Raw genomic sequence first — 22,175 nt, 5'->3', positions numbered from 1 at the left:
ATTTTAATTCTTTCCACTGGTCCCTACTGTTGAAAATTCATTAGCAGATGAATATTGCCAACAGTTTATATTTTGGAAAGTAGACTGTGCTTTTTAAGGATGAAAGTGTGGGAAGTAGTATAGGACATCTGTTGAAGAAGTCCTTTTATCAAAGCCCACCATGTCTATTAAACTCATTTCTTTCCATTTTTATACATTCTAACGCAAAATGTCACTGTGTTTAATATTCAAACAGTTTATTAAAAGCTTGGCGATATGAATTGTGTGGGCCTTCCTGAAACTTCATTGACTGAACATTGCTTTATTCAGTTAACTTTATTGCCATATTAACTTAGCCTAAACTTTGGATATATAATAGATTTGTTAAAGTAAGATTATCAGTAGTCATTGGATTTTGTCAGGTGTGAAAACTGAAACCAGCAGTTTTTCTTGTTCCTGTTAAATGATGCTGGGACCAGGCCTAATTTTCTGTCCCTGTATTAAAACTACTTTCAATGTATTTCAATAGTTAATATTTTTATTATTCTTGAAGAATAGCTTGGAATGAGGGAGTTAAACAGGTCATTGGAACATCCACTATGTAATAATTTCAGCTACCTTATGTAACAAGAAAATGTTGTTCTAGATGCCAGAATTACAAAGTCAAATAAGGCAGAATGCCTGCCCTCAAGAAATTGTAGTGCCACGGGGAAGAGTTATAAATGTATGAACAGCTCTGGAACAATGTGCTAGAGTCATGTGTACATGGGGGAAATAGATGAAAGGCATCTAAATAAAACTGAGAAATAGAGAATGTTTTGTTTTGGTTTTTTTTTTGAAGATATGACACTTAGGGAGTTATCCAGACAGAGAAAGGAGGAGAAAGTGTTCTGGTCAGAGGGCTTATCATCTGTGAAGGCTCAGAGGAAATCGGCGTAAGGCCATAGGGAATCTCTGTGCTAAGCTTTGGGGTACTTAGATTTTAAACTTTATCGCTAAAGAAATGGGAAGCCATTGAATGATGTCAAGCATGAGAATCACATGTTCAGATTTCCATTTTAAAATTATCTGCATGGCATTCAAATGAAGGGTCTAATTAAGGAGAAAAAGACCAAAGTATTAACTCTAAGAAAAATATGAAAAAATGGATGTTAAAGAAAGTATAATCTGCAGAGAGGCATAAAATACTCTGGTCTTTGGAGCCAGACTAACTGGTTCCTAATTCTGACTCCACCATGTAACACTCTGTGGGACTTGGGGCATGTATCTCAATCCCTCCATGCACTGTTTTTCTCATCTGCAAAATGAGTATAACAGTCGTGCCCAAATCACACAATTTTATGAAGATTACAAGGGTTAATTTTTACCAATAACAGCATCTACTAGCACATAGAAATCATCTGATCAATGTTAGCGGGAATCTATTGTTACTATTAATATTATGGCTAATAATTATTGTTGTTGTTAGCCAAAATATTCTATTTTTTCATGCCTGTGGTATTTGTGGCCTAACTACAAGTGTTTGTCAGATGATTGGCTGAATGGGAACAATGCCAGAGATCACAGAAACAAAATGTGTTTTGGGGGGTAGGGAAAGAGAATGGATGTGAATTACATTATTTATGTTGGAATAGGTACCTGTGAGACTTCCAAATGGAGTGTTCTTATTAATAGTTGATTATGTAGCAGAAAGGTATGGATTCTTGCAGAAATCTGAGTTTCTCATCATAGTGGATATTTGAAGCCACTGGATAGGATACATTCACCAGGAAGGGTGTAGGTCAGAAATGAGACGAGCCTGGGGATCAAGGGCACAATGGAACCCAGCGGCATTGCCCCCCAGTCAGGACATGGCAGAGAACACAAGTTCTGGGGAGGGAGGGAGTCCTTCCGAGCAAGAGGAAATGATTCAATGGATTCTTGTGTTTTGACATGGTCATGAACAGAGTATCCTCCTATCCTGAAAGAATCCCTCCAGCTATTCAAATTGCAAAACTCATGCCAGGGTAGAGCTGAAAGAATCCTTTTTAAAAATATATATTTTATTGATTTCAGAGAGGAAGGGAGAGGGAGCAAGAGATAGAAACATCAATGATGAGAGAGAATCTTTGATCGGCTGCCTCCTGCACACTCCCTACTGGGGATCGAGCCCGCAACCCAGACATGTGCCCTTGGCCTCAATCGAACCTGGGACCCTTCCGTCCACAGGCCGACGCTCTATCCGTTGAGCCAAACCAGCTAGGGCTGAAAGAATCTTCTTTTGCCCTGTCTGGTTTGGCTCAGTGGATAGAGCATCGGCCTTCGGACTGAAAGGTCCCGGGTTCGATTCCGGTCAAGGGCATGTACCTTGGTTGTGGGCACGTCCCTAGTAGGGAGTGCGCAGGAGGCAGCTGATTGATGTTTCTCTCTCATCGATGTTTCTAACTCTCTATACCTCGCCCTTCCTCTCTGTAAAAAATCAATAATATATATATTTTTTTAAAAAGAATCTTCTTTGATAAATATGGGCATTATTAGAAAAAAAAAGTTCTGTGCTCAAACTATAAGTTGATAACAATTGCTTTTAATTGCTGTTAAAGACATTATCAGTGTCACAGTCTCTAGCATACTTAAGAAAATTGGTGTTCTCGATACCCTAATGTGATTTTTGCCCTTGTTTTAATGTTCTCACGAGCTTAGAATCATGGAGTGATGAGTGAGATTTGTGCTAAACTCCATGCCAGTCTGCCACAGAAATCCCAGTCTGTAAAAACAAACAAAACGTAATTGGGTAAGCCTGGCTGGCCATTCCTTAGTGAGAGTTGAGCCCTGTCTTGCTGTAAACCTGCTACAGACCATGGTTCTAATCTATAAATGAAATTACGCTCTCCTGTGTATTTTTATTTTCCTAAAGGTGAAGTCCCCAGCTACCTCTGCCCAGCCTCAGAGAAACTGAATTTTGGAAAACAGGATGATTCTTTTTTTCTTCAGAGGCCACATCCTACTAACTGGCCAGCATTCTAACAGATTATAGATTCTTGGAAGGTTGGATTTGAGAATAATCCCTTCTCATCCCAATTTAAGTACACGTAATCCCCGGCATACCCTGCGTGGCTCATGGTGAATCATTGCCAGGGTCAAGCAAAAATGTCCCTGCTAAGAAAACCAAGGAATTTTACCCATCAGTGGACACATATTTCCCTCCCAGAGAGATTTATGTCTTACCCTTTAGTGTGTGGGGTTTTTTTGTTTTGTTTTGATTTTACCCTTCATAGGGAATTCTGTGAAGCGGCTCTTATCCTCTAGCAATGGACAAAGACCTTAGATTAGCTACAAATAAAAATAAAGTGTGTTTGTTCTTATGATTTGGAGATGGGGAGGGGGATACATCCAATGGGCCTCTGAAATTTAAAAAAAAACAAACTATAAATCATACACGCTTGCACATCACAGTTAGGGAGTAGTCAGTCATCAGGCACTACATACCTCCACATTGTAAAATTATGTGATCTTTCCTTAAATTATGAAATATTATCCTGGATAAGAAAAATATACTGAAGAGTGGAAACACAGCAAGTATCTCTCTATATTTTGTCTCCCCTTAATTATGCAAATTAAGCAAAATATTCATTGCTAACTGTGCTTTACTTGGGTGTTCTCTCATTTTGGTGAGATTCCAGACTCCTGCCCAATATATTTCAGTTCAGGTAGAATATCCTTACCTTTGCAGTCACCTCAATAACAGTTTTATTTTAGTAAGGAACTGTGTGGAGTCACTGGGCATTTTGAAGATCTGGCTACCTTATTTTTATGCTATAATGAAAAGGCTTTGAATGTCAATAGTATGGGAAAATGGTCATTTTCTTACATGACTTTGTAGGAGTGTGACTACCATAGACTATTAAAGGAAAAGCTGCACACATTTTGTGATCTAACACCCCACTTTCAGAAATAAAAGTACCAATTAGTAACAACATATTAACAAATGTTTTATTGTTTATAGAAATCCAAAATTGTATGTTTGTCAATAAAGGGGTCACTTGAATAAGTAATGGTACATCCATTCTATGGAATTTTATGTAACTATTAAAAAGTACACATTAGATCTCTAGGCATTAACTGAAAGTTGTCCATGATATCTTCTAAGTACAAAAATGTTTATAGAGGAATATGTGTAGTACAAGTCCACTTTACACAAAAAAAGGAGAAGCACTAGGCTGTATGTCTGTATGCGTGTGTGTGTGTGTGTGTGTGTGTGTATTATGTGTACATATATGTATACATCTATTTATGCACTGATGGAATTAGCATAAAGAAAAAGGGTGGGATTAATGGGAAAAAAAAGACAATAGGCCTTTCTATTTATTCACTTCTGACATGTTAAAATGTGCACATATCGCCTGTATCATTTTGTAATAAAATTATTTAAAAAGAGAATCATTGGATAGAAATGCTTACTGTCAAGTGGAAAACTATCTTCCTGTTCAAACTTCAGAAATGTCTGAGTTTAAATGATGTCTGTTATTTAAACTGAAACTATTGAATTTGGTCACTATGGAATAATATAGAGCTTTCTCTCAGCACACTGTGTTTGCCCTGGTTCCAGGACTCTGAAATAAATAGGTTGTGTTTATTCAAATCCTGGATGAGAAATCATTTTTCAGATATCAAAATTACTCTGCCCAGTCCTCCGAACTCCTCCTATTGTCAGGCTACACACAAGGGCCTCAGTGCTTTTGTTGCTATAACACTAAGAAATGGGGTGAGGATTAGTAAAACTGTGGGCTAATTAAACCTGTAACTTTTCTCTGAAACTCTCCTGCCTTAGGTAGAATTATTGATCCAATCTGCCTTTCACTGTTACGAAATATTAGCTTACAAACAATTAGAATTTCCTAACAATGTTTCAATAGGTCTTCATCAAACAAGCAAATAGAGGTTAGATTTCTGAGAGGCTATAAGAAAAACATCAGTATCAAAGTAGAGAGGTTAGTATATGCAAAGGCCTTTGCGTGTAATGTTTATGTTTCTGAGGGGCTAAATTCACTTCTATTATGAACGGTAATTTATGAGCAAGAACCCACAATTTTTTTACCAGAAAATTGGAAAACCACCTCTCATCATTTCTATGTGCCCAGCTCCATTTCTAAGTATCTTTTAGCAAACAATTTTCCCATTTTGAAAAGATAGCAAATAATTGATTATTTTCACCCTATCAGATGCATGCTTGGTGTATAGGTAAATAAGCCCGATTTCACAACCACTGTTACATTAGGTCGATGTTCTTTCAGACATTAGACAAAAATGCATTAAACCTTGCTGCCTACTCAGTGATTTGGTTTGAGTGGAAATGGGTTTTTGTGGAGCTACAGAATTTCTACTTCATCTGCTCAGCCAATAATTGTTCAGAGCACGACTCTGGTTAGCTGTATCCATGAGCAGAAAACAAGGTAGTGCATGTAGCCTCGGAGAAACAGGCGTTTACTTTTGAAGAAAAGCAGCACCCAGCGAGCAGTGAGCAGCATATGTGTGAAATCCATTATCCGACTCATTCTTTCCAGCGTTCCCAGGAATGCTGGTCTGACTACTAAGATTTGTTTTCACTTCCTGCCTTTTGGATAAAATGAGTTTGCCAACCAGCTGTGAGTACCTAACACTGGGGAAGGTGGCTAGGTTCCGAAGTGCTTATGTTCATGGATCGCCTTATGCCATCAACAAGCCAATTGATATTAAGCCACAGAGGAGACGGTAACTGATTTCCTTTCTTCTAGTTGTTTGTCAGTGAAATGTGTTTCTTTACCCTTTGCTAACTCCTTTGGAGGTCTGCTGAGCTGGGAGGGTCAGGATGAGAGGTTAGTTTTAAAATTCATCATACTGGGTAGTTTGAGAAAATTTAACCGAAGCTAGAAGCTAGGAAATATTCTTAGTTTAGCTATTTAGCAAAAGCTGATCCTGTTTCAGGGTCCGTAGATTTTTAAAATGTGAGAGATGAGAGATGATTAGTGCTTGTATTACCATCAGAATCATCCATGATGAATATTTGAAAGAGAGTTCAGTCAAATAGTGAATATATTTGTTGATGCCTCTCGATACCAGATACCCAGTATCTTGTAATCATACATAACATGCTTTATTCCCAATGTGCAATAAATAGGTTTAAATTCTACAAAAATAGCATTAGTTTTTATGTGGTCACCATGGAGGCTAGAATAAATTTAGTTATTTTTCCTATAAAAATATGTCATTTCTAGATCAGTATTCCAGAATTCTGCTTACTCACAGTCTCCACAAACCCTCCACCAAACACATACACACATACACACACACATACACAAGCATGTTCACTCACACACACGTACACACACGCTACACAGGCAAACTCTTGTTGTATAACTAGAAATTTCAAAGCTGAGCTCAGTGTTTTCATGACAAGGAAAGAGGGTTTGCACTAAGCAGACCCTTTCCATTTTCCAGCATTTTCAGTGTCAGAATAGGGATGACATGGCTGACAAATGGGTCTAAATATCATCCCTCAATTTTGGTTTTATACAAAATCGTTTAATTCAGTACTTCACAACAAACTGTAGAAGCATTTTATAAGGATATTTTAGTCTCTCTGTGAAAATGCCAGTTCTCCCTAAGTTTATGAATTCTTGGAATAAAAACTCAAAATTCTAAAAGCAACTTATTTTACTTGAAGACAATCATTGTTATCTTCCTCTTCCTCTTTTCTTTCTCTAATTACACACATTCAGAGTCACATGTAAAGCATACATTTTGCCAGATTTGTCCTTATTGTGAACATGAAGTAACTTTCAGACTTTTAATGATTAAAAAAATCATTTCCAAACCTTCAGAAATGCCTTGTTTTCAGTGAAGCATAAGATTGAGATGAGATTTTTTTTTTAATCTGGCTTTTCACTAAATGAGAATAAAATAGAAAATTCTGATCATGCAAACTATAGCTCAATTTCAATTCAATTGTATCCTTATTAAAATAATGACTTATTGAAGAACCAGCATGTTGTCTTGGAACACAGGGAAGTAATTTCCAAATTGAAAATAAGCTATATTAGAAGTGGAACCACGTAGTCATTTGATAGTTCTGAATTCTTATTTCAAGAGCAGCAAAACAGACATTAACAAAACATTTAACACCATTAATTCTAATTAAGTTCAGTGTTGAAGAGAATGACAGTCCTTCCATCTGTGATCCTAAAAATTATGTATACTTGTGATTTTAAAAATTTCCCTTTTAATTGTTTGTAGCTTCTACAAACTCTAAGGCTCTATTTGTACTCTTGCAAGAAAAATAAGTGTCTTTTAATTTTTTTTGCACTTTTGATGCCTCAATTTTAATACATGGAGATTGAGTAATCCAATCCAATTGCTCTTTTATTCCTTTCTCACCCAGTTAGGCTACGGATCATGTCATGTTGGTTGCTATATCTGTTGCGCCCAGCATAGAGCCCCAGCACAGATCAGAAAATAAATGTTTGTTTAATAAGTCAATGATGAGAAAGCAAATGTTATCCATCTTGACATAGGCCTATATCTCACTTTCCTGGTGCCACCCTATGGGATCTTTGGCAATACTTTAGCCTCTGCTGTTCTCCTGGATCAGTTGAATCCCCCTTCCCAATTGACACCACCGCCTTTAGACCACTGGCTTAAGTAGTTGGGGACCGTGGCTTTATTATTACCAGGTCAGCAAAGCAGAACCTGAAATTCACTTCTGGATTCATAAGCATATATACGTGTAAAGCTTCATGCAGTAGAAAGGGAAAAAAAAAATCCCTGTGGGAGGGGACAGAGGGAAGTTGCTAGAGGGCAAAAAATATTGCAACTATAAAATGTTATAGAAGCCCAGTTCTGTTTATCCTGCTCCAATGTAAAACTCACACCAAAAACAAAACAAAACAAAACAAAAACAAAAAAAAACATTTTAGCAAAATAGAAAACAAAAAGTAGGAGCAGTGAAAGAGGGGAGCATCTGTACTCTGGGACACTACTTTCACAGCCTGTCTCCTCCCAGCCTCTACCTGGACCTGGCAGTGGCTCTCCCAGGTGTGTCTGGCTGGCAGGCCTGGAGACTCTGCTCTGGGTTCCCCCTGGTTCCTACCCGCTTTTCTCCTATACTCTCTGGCCTCTGGTGTCCTAAATCTTATAGGTAGGTGTTTTCTCCCTATTATGAGAGGAAAAGCAGGGTACAAAGAGCTTGAATCAGAAATGACTACGTACAGTGACTTTGATTCTATGTTAATCAGTCTGTTTCCTCCTTGGGGAAAGAATACAAAGTTGTACACTTGAATTGCTGACCAATCTGCCAACTGTTCATTTACTCAAGGCTGGTGGTTTAAACAACATAACTTTATTTCCTCACAGTTTTGGGGCCGGAAGTTCAAAGTCAAGCTGTCAACAGGTTTGGCTTCTCCAGAGGTCTCTCTCTTTGGTTACCACTTTAAAGGACCTTTGTCAGATACAGTCACATTCTGAGGTCTTGGGGATTAGAGCGTCAACATATGAATTTCAGGGTGATATAGTTCAGTGCATTGCAAATTGTATCCATAGAAATGATTTACTACTAATGACTGTAAAGTAAGATAGGAACTGGACTATGATTCCTGAATAATCAGTGACCTCATGTTCATAAAAAATGTACTCCATTAATGAGTCTGAACCTGAAGGAGTGAGGCATTTCCAAGTATAAAAATTACTTCTCATTGCTGGACCAAAGGCAAACAATTACACATTGTGAACAATAGATCATCATTAAATAGAACATTTTTTATTTGGAATTTATAATCATTCAAACAGGGCCTAGACCAGCCCTGGGCAAACTACGGCCCTCTGGCCGGATCCGGCCCATTTGAAATGAATAAAACTAAAAAAAAAAAAAAAAAAAAAAAAAAAAAAAAAAAAAGACCGTACTCTTTTAAGTAATGATGTTTACTTTGAATTTATATTAGTTCACACAAACATTCCATCCATGCTTTTGTTCCGGCCCTCCGGTCCAGTTTAAGAACCCATTGTGGCCCTCGAGTCAAAAAGTTTGCCCACTCGCCCTAACCAGTTTGGCTCAGTGGATAGAGCATCGGCCTGTGGACTGAAGGGTCCCAGGTTCGATTCCAGTCAAGGGCATGTACCTTGGTTGCGGTCACATCCCCAGTGGGTTGTGTGCAGGACGCAGCTGATCGATGTTTCTCTCTCATCTATGTTTCTAACTCTCTATCCCTCTCCCTTTCTCTCTGTAAAAAAATCAATAAAATATATTTAAAAAAAAAAAAAGGAAAAAAAAAGTTTGCCCACCCCTGGCCTAGACCGATATTTGCTTTCATAGTCTTTTTTAAGTGCACATGTAATCAATTATCATCATGACCCATGGTTTTCAACTGGGGCCATTTTACTCCCAGGATCATTTGTCAATGTGTAGGCACAGTTTTGATTGTCACATGTTGATGGTGAGGGTGGCTAGGGCATCAAATAGGTAGAGTCTGGGATGTTAAACATCCTTTTAATACATAAGACAACCCCTACAGCAAACAATTATTTGGCCCCAAATATCAGTAGTGCTGAGCTTGAGAGGCCCTTATGTAAACAAATAAGAGTATTTTGAAGGACTTTGAAGGTGGTTATTTATATTCAGAAAATCAATATTTTCTATGTATTTATGAAAATACTTTCTCTTATCTTTTTCATGGTAACCACTAGATCATGCTTTCTTAGCTACGTTAAAAATAGACAATTGCCACACTTTTAAAATGTTCTAAAATATTCGGTGCTTCAAACTTCCTGTCTTCTGATTTGTCTCAATTAGTGGCTTTATTGCATTGTCAGGACCTGTTATTCTTTCAGTAGAGGTACTACTAAGATTTCAGTGCAGAAAGCTGAATAAATGGTCTACTACATTCTTGTAGCTCAGGCTAAATGCTAATCGTTGATCTGCCTTTCAAGGCAAAGTGAAAAATACTAAGTAAACTACACAGAAGATACAGCACATTAAGCAACCACCCCATTGGACTATATAATGATACTCTGTTGGGTTCTTGCCACCTGTCTGCATGCCTATGTGTATGGGCCCATTCATCATGAATGAATGCATGAGCCACGTTGCATAAGGGGAAAACTCTGGAGGAAGAGCAAGTGTGTTCTTTCTTCTCACTAAGTAAACTTCTAATTCTTCTCAGGATTTCTCCTAACCTTCCTTAACCTGATTAAAAATTATTGACAGTAACAGTTTGAACTAAAATTTTTATTTCAATCCTCATTCTCTACTCAATTCCAGAGCTGTATATCCAACTGTCTACTATCCATCTGTCTTCCAGAGGACTCAAGCTCAATATATTTCAAACCAAAATTACCCAGGGTCCCTCACCATCTTCCACTTCCTTGGTGATTTATGGTACAGAACAAGAAATCACCCTGCATGCTTCTCATTCCCCATCCTGACCACCCATAGCCAGATGGTGTCAAGTGCATTCTCCCTCCTTCCTTTCGTTGCCGTTCCCAGCACTTCATTCTAGGCCAGGCCCTTGTTCTCTCTTGCCTATCAGACTGCCACCCTGATCATTGGTCTCTTTATTCTACTATCCTCCTCTTCCTGACTGTAACCACAGATTAATTTTCTAAAATTTCATCATGACACTTTCATATTTGCACCAGTAGCTTCTCATTATCAACAATAAAAGTCTCAATTCTAAATTACCATAATCTACTCCCTCCCTATTTCTCTGTCCTTGTAAATTTCCCTCATAACCTATGTATATTCTGCATTTTAGGTATAAATCACTCCTAACTAAGTGTTTTTTTCTTTTTGCCTGGAGTTGCTCTATACCCTCATTTTGTGATAAACCCAAACTCATCCTGCAGATCTTTTTCATTAATCTGTTCCTAACTCCCTATTTCCAAATGGAAGTTTCTTCATCAGCTAGCAGTTGTTCTTTTTTTCTTTCTTTCTTTTTTTAAAATTGCTTTTAGAGAGGGAGGAATGGATAGAGAGATAGAGAGGAACATCAATGTGAGAGAGATACATTGATCAATTGCCTCCCATATGCACCCCGACCGGGTATTCAACCCACCACCTAGGTATATGCCCTGACCGGGAATCGAACCCAAGATCTTCTGGTGCATGGTACAATGCTCCAACCAACAGAGCTACACCAGTCAGGACAGTTGTTCCTTTTCTTATATATGTCTATCACAGCATTATCATAATGAACCTCAATGATTTTTATATTTTCTGTCTGTCTTCCTCTTTGAGAGAGACATGATAGAAACAGCTGTTTCAGGAAGAACAATTTGGCAGTGGCATTCAGCATAAATTGGAATGGAAAAGACTGAGTAAACTAGCCTAGTAGAAGCAAGCAGTGTAAAATCCTGACAGGGACAATTCCAGTGTAATTACAAAATACATAAATACATGATTACAATTGTGAGAACAGCTAAAAAGGGGATAAGGACCCAATAAGAGCATTTAATAGGTACCTAATACAGTCTGAGTATTTGGAAGCTGTTTCTCTGGGAATAACGAGGCCTGATAATGAGTAGTAACTTGTTCTATGGAGATCTCTGTGAAAGAAGCCCGGATGTGAACATTAAAGAAACTGAAAGAATAAGGTGTCTGGGAAGCTGATTAACTTTCCCTTGGACAACTGCAGCTTCCTTCTCATCAAACTTCTCTCCAGGGAGGGAGGATTGCGGTGAAAATAATGTGAGGGAGAATGCTCTTCTTTAAAAGTGAAGTAACCAAATATTTCATTTCATTTGGGAGAGAAACATTAAACAGTTATTTAAGTAAGTCATTGGAAGTGCAATTTAAAAACATATTCTTTGTGTCTTATTTATCATTGAGAATCTTAAAACATTCAAATAAGCAGTAGGTAATATTTTACAACTGAAGTTTAAAAAGGTCAATTTTCCAATTCATTGACAATTGCTAGGGATTAATAAAACGTCACAAATATTGACCTTTGTCCTACATCACTTTAGTGTTCACCCATCACCTAACCATGCAACCTCCCCTTTAACAAAAACGGGGGAAATGAAACTAGTTAGAGTAATTTGGATGTTTACTTCCAGTGAATTACAGGGGCCTCTACACAATCACAGTGACCTTCATGTGTTAGTCACCTTTGTACATCCAATTAGAGACATTAAATTACTTAACCACCCTTTGAAACTTTAAAAATTCTTTTTTGTTGTTGTTGTTTTTCTGGCTTTTCTCTTGCATAGAACAAGAATATTACATAAATATATCTGTGCTACAAAGGGAAAGCTTCTATTACCACCTTTTATTTTGCTTTGAAGTAGTGAATCTGACAAAGTATTTCAGGCATAGGATAGCAACTTGCGGAAGCAAAGACTACAAAGAGGGCTGGACAGTCAAGCCACTGACAGCCTTTCAAATAAGAGTGATGACTTTGGGTTGATCTGTAAGGCCTTGTTTTCTATAGCCCTAAGAGAGGCAATGAAGATGGTCTTGCTGTTGGTGATAAAGAGAGGTACCCTGGAGAGAAGTTTGATGAGAAGGAAGCTGCAGTTGTCCAAGGGAAAGTTAATCAGCTTCCCAGACAAGATGGAACATGTTCTAAATTTTGAAAGATGGTCAGGGCTTCATTTATGTGGTTCTTGGTAGTATATGTATGGTGTTATTCATCCTTCAGGCCTTATCATCCTCAGGGAAACGTTCCCTAAATGTCCAGACTATGTTAGGAACCTATTTATATACTCTTTTTGCACCATATCTTCTTTTCAGGAGTCCTCACATTGTAATCACAGGTTTATGTGTTTGTTGGCCTAAGTTCCTCCATCCATATTCAATCCTGGGACCATGGGGACAGGGTCTAAGCCTGTGTTTTGAACCACAGTGTGCTCAGTGCTTTGTATAAGACCTGGAACATAATAGCCATTCAGTCAATTCTTAGGAAATTTACTTTCCCAACTGGGAATAAGAAAGTAATCAGAGACACTAAATATGTAACTTATTGAGAAATATGGGTACATATTTAGTGTCTCTGAGTACTTTATTCAACTTCCCCTTATGATGGCATTCCATTTCCCAAATTTGTAACTGCCCTCTGGTCCCAACCACCTTGACAGAAAATATGTGCTCTTGTTTGTGCTGTTATTCTGAACCATGAATATTGGTATCTGATGTAAGCTGAGTTATGTGATCCTGGTGTTACCATGGTAATTCCTCATGTATATAACAAGAACATCAAGTATACCAGCAGTTTTCTGTTCTCCTTGAATTTTTAATTTCCTTTTTTTATTTTCTTTCCTGCCCCTCCTCTCCCTCCCTTCCTTCTTTTCTCTTTCCTTCCTTCCTTTCTCCATCCCTCTCTGTCTCTCTCTCTTTCTTTTATATTTTAAGAATCCAGTTGCTATGACACCAAGAGTAACTCAGTCTAGTTTTTCCTTTTTGTTGCTTACTGTAGGAGTCATACTCAGATAGCAAGGGAGTTCTTGGTTATTTTGGCTTGCAAGGGATGTTGCTTCTCCCTGATATTTATTTTTGTCAATAGAGTTTTCCCCCCTGCTCTGGGGGAAAATTATTTGAAGCCTAAGGCCAGAAATCCAGTGTGATGAGGCCTATGGAAGCAGGACCTTCCAGCCCTGGAGTTACCATTATGTCTGACTCCAGTATATATTCAGAATCCCCTCAAAACAGAATAAGACTACAGTTAACCTTCACATCACTGACAATTTTTAAAGATAAATTGCCATTTTGACTATACCACACTAGACTCTTCATCTCAGACCTGCATTCGAGTTACTCAGGAGCTAATGAGATTTATACAGACCCATTTATCTTTCTAGGCTGTTAAAAAGTTTACCTCTATTATGACTAAGTAGATACTTGAAAAGAACAATTCAACAGATTTGCACCATCCAAGCACTTAATAATGCAAAATTAGCCCTAACTAGTTTGGTTCAGTGGATAGAGCATCAGCCTGCGGACTCAAGGGTCCCAGGTTCGATTCCGGTCAAGGGCATGTACCTTGGTTGTGGGCACATCCCCAGTAGGGAGTGTGCAGGAGGCAGCTGATCGATGTTTCTCTCTCATCGATGTTTCTAACTCTCTATCCCTCTCCCTTCCTCTCTGTAAAAAATCAATAAAATATATATTTTTTAAAAATAATGCAAAATTAAGTATACATACTAAGCAAAATGGGAGAGATAGAGGAGAGAGAAACACAATTTAAATAGGACAATTTCACTTCTCCATCTGCCACCACATTGAATAGATCTATGTCCACTAGTAAGTGAGAGGTAGGAAATGTGAATCTTCTCTCTTCCCAGCTCAATTCTTATTAGCCTGTCATAGTGTGAATATCTTGCCTTACATTTGAGTGATTTAAGGAATTCTTTATGTTAATATTAGCTATACAAGATTTTTGCCACAAGGAATGGCTACTGTTATAATTTAACCTAGGTAAGATATGGCCCCACTAAAGTTTGTATTACTGTATCATCAAAAGATATATGTATGTTTATAGACAACCTCGTATTCAATTTGAGAAGAAACTTTGGTGTTGATGGTAAGTATAATTAGCCTCATTTGCAGAGTTAAACAGATATTAAGATTGCATGCACACCAGGAAAAAAAAAGAACTGTCATACAAGAAAGATCTGTATGCATGAGCATACCCGTTCATGACCTAGCTTAGCTACATTTTTCTCTTCAATTATTTGCAAATATTACTTCATGTCATGCACATGGAGCTATAAGGAGACAAAGATGGATCACACAAAGAGCCTGCCCTCTGGAGCTTATAGTGTAAAGAGAGATGGCAAGCCCTAAACATAAATAACTCTTCCACAAGATACAGATATCAATAAATTCTTTCTTTCTTTTCTGGTTCACTCATGTATTCCCTCATTCAGCATACATTTATTAAATAGGAGCTGAGGTCAGAGGTCTCTGCTAGGATTTCAAAACTGGGCAAGACAATTTCCCAGCCATCAAAAAAGATCACAGTCTAACTGTTCAGATAAAAATTCACCCCAAAAAATCATAACAACATAAACTTTAGTAGCCCTCGAGGAGTGCATAGGGCCAAACATTCTCACCAGCTGGGTTGTTCAGGGAATGTCTTAGACATTAAAATAGGGTCATAAAAGAGAATGAGGCATTCTCCTGAAGGCACTCAACAACAAAAGAGAAAACTGAGACCCTGATGGTTCAAAGGTCTTGCTCAGGGCCATAGAGTTACTTAAGTGCTGGAATTGGGACCCAAGGTCCAGTCATATGTCTCTAAATTTTGTACTCTGTATAGGCAAAGTAGAAGTAAAATGATTTGGCAGCTCTGATGAAGAGAGTTTACTTCTAATTTGGAATGTCACAGAATGCTTTATTGCCTAAATGGCATTTAGTCTTGAAGTTTGCACTTAGTTATGTGGAGTTGGGACTCTGGCAAAGGTATAGATGTGGGAAAATAAGTGAACACGTATGGGAGGAAAAAAATTTGAGTGTGGCCAAACTTAATTAACCTGAGAAGCAATCATGGGAAATAAAATTGGAAAGAGAGAGTGAAACTGTATTTTTAGGTCATGAAAATAAAGCTAATGGAATATTTTCTAAGCTAAGATGAGCTATTGAAGATTTTATAACAGGGGAGTCCTATGATCTTAGCATTGCATAAGAAAGAATAAAATGGCATTAATGAAGACGTAACTTAGGGGAGCTGATGATTAGGGTAAGGAGACTAGTTGGGGGAGTTACAGCATAATCTACACTGGAGGTATAACACAAGATGATGCATCACAGTATTAGCTTTTGTTATTTTTTAATATTCTGCTAGAGGCCTGGTGCGCAAATTCGTGCACAGGTGGGGTCCGACCAGCCCACCCCAATGGGGCAGATCGGGGGTGGGGCTGGCCAGGGGTAGGGGCTGCGGGCAGTTGGCCGGCCAACCCTGCCCCCAATTGGGATGTTGGGGGCTGATCAAGGGCCAGGCTGGCCAGGGGCGAGGAAGAGCACCAATCAGGGCCCAAATCAGGCTGGTTGGCTGCTGCAGTGCGCCTCATAGCCACCAGTTGTTCCAGTTGTTCTGGTCGTTCCGCTGTTCCAGTCACTGGGCTTTTATATATATAGATATTTCCTGCAATGACTATATAAAATTATCAGCTAAAGATTTTTTTTTAAAAGGGATCAGATAATTATGGCCTAATGTGGACTGATAATGACAGTAATAAAATGGATAGGAGGGAGATATACGGAGGAAGGATTGGCAAGACTTGAAAACTTGCGTAAGAAAGGAAAAAAGGACATTGTTTACATGACAATACCTGGGTACCTCAATTAATCTTTGATTTCTGGAAGAAGAGTTGAACAGTTAACAGAAGTAGGGAATAGGAAGAGGAGCTATAGTTTTGAGAGTGAAAATTGACTTAGTATATATAGACTGATTTTGAGAATTTGTCAGGACAAATAGATGAATATGAACAAACAAATAAGAAACAAAGACTAAGAAGAGGTCAGGGCTGGAGATATGAAAACCAAAGAGGGCCAAGCAAACATCTTTAAAGAACATCTGCATTTATGAGTTAGACTTAAAGTTAAAAAAGTTTAATTTTTTTAAGTGACGATCAATTCCTTGTTTATTTGTTCCCAATTCAGAACCTTACTTTCACCCTGCAATGTATCATGCAGACCTCTAAATGCAGCTTGAATAGAAGATAAATAATTTATAGGAAAATCCAAAATACATCAGACTTTGTTCCTAAATATTTTATCTGAGATCACTCAGACCTTGGCTAACTTGTAAGGTACATAAATTGAAAGTGCTTTGTGTAAAATGGCATTCATTTTTTTTTAAATATATTTTATTGATTTTTTACAGAGAGGAAGGGAGAGAGATAGAGAGTTAGAAACATCGATGAGAGAGAAACATCGATCAGCTGCCTCCTGCACATCTCCCACTGGGGATGTGCCCACAACCCAGGTACATGCCCTTGACCGGAATCGAACCTGGGACCTTTCAGTCTGCAGGCCGACGCTCTATCCACTGAGCCAAACCGGTATTGGCAATGGCATTCATTTTTAAGCTAACCATTACATTCAAATAAAATTGTCATGTTGAATTCTGAAATTATTTGCAACCAAAATATGCTTATAAGAAGTATACTTTAACAACAAAACACAGATGATCCTATACCAATCTGTTCTATTATTAAATTCTCAGCAATAAATACTAAGTCAGAATGTTTAAGTGGCACAGTTGCCAGAAATCAACCCAAACTGGCCTTATAGTTAGGGATCTGCTGACTATGGCTAGAACTACATAATTTTGGGATTCTAGAGGAGAACGGAGAAGGAACCAACAAAAATAATATGCCATTACCAGTCATTGGAAAGAAGTATGATCATGGCCACACAGTGAGAATTAGCTATAAGATTCTGTTCTGTTATTTTCTATTGTGTTGCTTGTTAAAATAACCTTTTCTTTTTACTAAACATTCCTTACTGAAAATTCAGTAGGCACACTGTTGTCTTGTTTGGCTAAATGTGGGTATTTATGTGTTATTCCCTTCTAGTAGTTCTGAAAGAAGTTTTATTAGCAGATAAATTATATTCCCAGGACCTTCTGATTTTATTGAAGCTGTTTCAAATGCATTAAATGTCCTCCTTAATGGAGTTGTTTATCTTTTTTTTCCAAAATGCTCTTTTCCCCTGGCCAGGGAATTTACTTTTCATTTGCCTTATAATGTAAGGACCTCATTGCCCTAAACTATAAATTATGCCCTAGCCAGTTTGGCTCAGTGGATAAAGCATCAGCCTGTGGACCAAAGGGTCCTGGGCTTGATTCCAGTCAAGGGCACTTACCTTGGTTGCAAGCTCCTCCCCAGTCCGGGCCCTGGTCAGATTGCATGTTTCTCTCATATCGATGTTTCTCTCTGTTTTTCCCTCTCTTTTCTACACTCCCTAAAAATCAATGGAAAAATATCCTCAAGCAAGGATTAACAAAAGAATAATGAATAAATAAATAAATAAATAAAGTATAGATGATGACACTTTGGTATTCCATACATACTCTTAATATGTTATATATAATATATGACATAAATAAAAATCTATGGATAACTTATTGCTTAAGATCTCTTTATGAAGTATTGTTACAAAGGATGAATAGTCAATACTTTAAAATAATAATTAGAAATTAAAAAGTAGTAAAGTTGATTGGTTTATCTGTTGCACTAAGACTTCATATCGAATATTCTCAAAAATTAAAGTACCTCTTGGAAGTTGAAATATTTTACACAGGTATCATAAAGGCATGGACATACAATTTTTTATCAGAGTTTTTTATCATGGCATTTGATTATAAATTCACTGTCACAACAACTGGCATAGAGAATGGGAAAAAGCATTACTCTCTTTAGCTTGAAGTAGATGTGAATTTTCTACTCTGACTTCGGTGAATTTGATGAATCAAATGTTTATGCTTACCAATTTAAAACATCTGGGTGATTCTAACTTTGGAGTCATATTGCTTTATATACACTGAATGCCTGAAAATTGGTAGAAGTTTAGATTTATTTTCTTGTTAAATGGCACTGCCTTAATTTTGGTGTACCCAGAGATTCACAGTGCTTAGCTATCACCCTTTTCCTCTCATGTAGTTAAAATTTTCACCGGTGTGGCTCAGTGGTTGAGCATCAACCCAGGAACCAAGAGGTCACAGATTCAGTTCTGGGTCAGGGCACATGCCTGGTTGCAGGCTGGATTCCCAATAGCGGATATGCAGGAGGCAGCATATCAATGATGTTTCTCTCTCATCAATGTTTGTATCTTGCTATTTCTCTCCCTCCCTCTCTCTCTAAAATCAATAAAAATATATTTTTAAATATCTACCTTTTTTTATCACACACATCTAAGAACAAAAGTCTGGATTATTGTCAACAGTTCTTATACACACCATTTAGGTTTCACTATCAGACTATAATCCCTTATAAAAAAAATTTAGGCATACAAGACTGTACCTTGATATAACTCCAAGTTTTCTAGTCTTTTTTTTTTCTCAGAACAGCTCCAAGAGCTCTTGTTTGTGCTGTCCTCTGGGATTCTCTGATAAATCAGTTCTAGATTGAGACTGACATAAAAATAGAGCTCATGGTTGAAATATATAAAATAACTGTGAGCAAAAGAATATCCTTTAAAGATAAACAAATATAAGATATATAAGACAGGGCAGTTAGAGTTATTGCTTTTTCTGAAAACTGTGAAAGAGTTGACCCAGACAAGAGAGTAGGGAGATTAACAATGGAATCAGGTCCAGGGCTCACTGTCCCCATTGAATTAAGACAATTTCTACAGACATTCTCAAAAAATAGGGCCCCGGAACAGTAAAAGGAATAACCTTGTCCTATTACTGTCATTTGTCCCATCATACAGTTGACCTCTCATTTATTTCTAAGTATTTAGAGCAATGTTAGCCAATAGAAATATTATGTGAGCCCCATCTATAATTTAAAATTTTCTGGTACCACATTTAAAAAGTAAAAAATAAAAGGTAAAGTTAATTTCAATGACATTTCAATTAACCCATATATAAAAATATTACCATTTCAACTTGTAATTAAAATATAAAATTATTAATAAGGTATTTAAAATTATTTCTTCATTCTAAGTCTTTGAAATCCTATGTAACTTTTTTTACAGATATCAACTAAGATGCTAATTTTTCATCAATCATACTTTATCTGTATTTAGATTTCATAAAAATTACAACTGGAAATGTAGATTTGCTTAGATTGTTTAAACATACTTAAAATGTGTTTCCCAATTACTGAATCGACTATCAGTTTTAATTTTGAGTATTCATTAATAAAATTAAATAAGACTAACCATTTAGTTTTTCAAAGTCCTGTGTGGCTGGTAGACAGTCCATATTTACATTGCCTGGTTTTAATTTACACTCTGCTGCTCAGTGACTGTGTTATCTTGGGTAAGTTTATTTCTCTTTTTGTGCTTCAGTTTCCACATGTGTAAAATGTAGATAATAATAGTGCCTACATCAGCAGGTTATTATGAGGATTAAAAGAAATCATACCAATAATATATACAATACTAAGCACAGCGCCTGGTACATAGTGAACCCTCGATAAATATTAGCCTTTATTATTGTTGTTTTTACTGTTTTCATGTACTTGCTTTTATAATTTATACCATATCATGTCTGAGTGTCTAGCAGAAGCAAACTTCTAATCTTTTGTGTTTATAAAGTAGGTAGATGCTGGACCAAATGTAGAAATGTAAGCTCTCCCTACTCCAAATCTGTATTTCTAACTGCCTAAATATTTTTCTGTCAGCCTGGTTAACCTGCACTTACCTTTTTTTTTTTTTTTTTTAATCAGCTCTCCAGAACAGATTTTCTTCAGGACAATGCTATTTTTTCATTATAGATATCAACACAAGGACGAGTATTCTCATTTGGACCTCCAATCATTGGCATAGAAATTTTCAGAACCTCAGAGTCATCACTGAACCCTTTTCTCTCTCATCACCCTTGTCAGTTATCCTCAAAAACCTCAGGATTTTCACTGTAAAAGCTCATGCCTTCTTACCTTTCCATTTCCACTGCCACCACCCCTCCGCTTGCCTGGACAGCGGCAGTGATGTGTATAATGAGTCTTAGTCTAACCATTGCCTCATAGTGTGCCTGTTGTAAGCTACTGTTGAGTCAATCTTTTGAAAATGGTATTTTTATCCCGTAACTCCATTTCTTCATTTCTCATCACTTCCAGAATAAATATATTTTCTCTATGAAGCCTTTCTTGACAATTTCTATGCCAGTGGTTGGAAGTCCAAATGATAACCCCCTTCCTTATGTAGCTGTGTCCTCCCCTCGGATTCTACCAGAGCCCCAGAGCATTATTCCAATCCACTGAGGTAGGTGGAGTCTAAGCTCCATGAGGACAGGCTATTTTGTTGATGGTTTTGTTTGTTGGAGGCTTCTTTCTTTTTCTTTCTCTTTTTCTTTCTTTCTTTCTTTCTTTCTTTCTTTCTTTCTTTCTTTCTTTCTTTCTTTCTTTCTTTCTTCCTTCCTTCCTTCCTTCCTTCCTTCCTTCCTTCCTTCCTTTCATTCATTCTTTCTTTCATACCTTAATAGCTACACAGTAAAGCACAGTGGTTCCTCAATAAATTCTTTTTTGTATGAGACAGCAAATGACATTCGTTTGTCTGGCATACAAGCCCTCCAAAATTGCCCCAACATACTTTTCTGGTCCCAAATCCTGTTTCTCATGCTCATAGTTTATCTCTAGATAAACAGGTATGTCACCAACTCACAGATATGCTTTCTGTGTTTCCATCTTTATGCCTTGGCTCACATCATCCCCTCTCCTGAAGTGTCCCTGCCATCCTTTGGACCTGCCCAAAGTCTACCCTTTCCTCTAGATCCAGTTTATTCCTCTACCATGTTGACATCTGCAGAGCACCATGCACTCCACAACGTTGTAGATTCAGGATTGTGTGGCCGAATAAAAGGCTAGGCTTGGGGCCCAAGTAGATCTGTTTGTTTGTTTTCTTTTTCTGACCAATTTTCCTACCCTCTCTGAGCCTCATATAATTAGAGTAGCAAATCCTATGTTGCAGGGTTTTCTTGAGTATTAATAGATAGCCCTGGTTGGGTAGCTCAGTTGGTTAGAGTGTCATCTCATTACACCAATGTGGCAGGTTCGATAATCCGTCAAGGCATATACAGGAATCAACTAATGAATGCATAAATAAGTGGAACAACATCTCTCTCTCAAATCAACTAAAAGGAGAAGAATATATGTATGAACTGTCATTCAGTGAGGGTTCAGATAGAGTGTGTGAGCTCTGTTATTGTCAGTCTGATCATAGGGCATATAATGATGCAATTTTAAAAATAATACTTATTGGAAGATTTAATTGTCATTTGGAACACAAATATATGCTTTATTTCCAACTAGACTACATATGTTTGGGCCACAGTTAACACTTAAATGAATTGTGAGCACACATGCAGATACATATTTATAGATATCCAAAGTGAGAGAGAGAAATGCTTTCATTTAATTCCCACCAGAAAGTACCAATTTATGAGGAAGTTGATAATGCCCCTATTTTATTCATGAGGAACTACGAATTGGACTGTTTGAATCCCTCAATCCAGATCTTAAATTGATAGAGGCAGAAAATTAAAACAATGTTTACACATTTTTCCAAAATCTGTTCAATTTTATTCTTT

The 22,175-nt window shown here is 37.4% G+C and overlaps 1 protein-coding gene across 7 annotated transcripts in view; it reads left to right on the top strand.

Moving 5' to 3' along the window:
• Nucleotides 1-22,175, top strand: part of PDE4D (phosphodiesterase 4D) — a 1,237,087-nt gene that overhangs the window by 860,137 nt on the left and 354,775 nt on the right. Inside the window, exon 1 of one of the 7 annotated variants that reach the window (XM_070412014.1) lies at nt 5,582-5,706. The exons of the other annotated variants lie outside the window; for them this stretch is intronic. Within the exon in view, the coding sequence (XP_070268115.1) occupies nt 5,582-5,706 (125 nt within the window). Of the gene's footprint in view, nt 1-5,581; nt 5,707-22,175 lie in introns of those variants that run through there. 7 annotated transcript variants of the gene reach the window in all.

This window comes from Myotis yumanensis, unplaced genomic scaffold (genome assembly GCF_028538775.1).
Source record: "Myotis yumanensis isolate MYYU_CA2020_CCGP unplaced genomic scaffold, mMyoYum1.0.hap1 SCAF_4, whole genome shotgun sequence".
Classification (NCBI taxonomy): Eukaryota; Metazoa; Chordata; class Mammalia; order Chiroptera; family Vespertilionidae; genus Myotis; species Myotis yumanensis.
The sequence above is the reverse complement of the archived record's forward strand: the minus strand, read 5'-3'. Positions and strand labels throughout refer to the sequence as shown.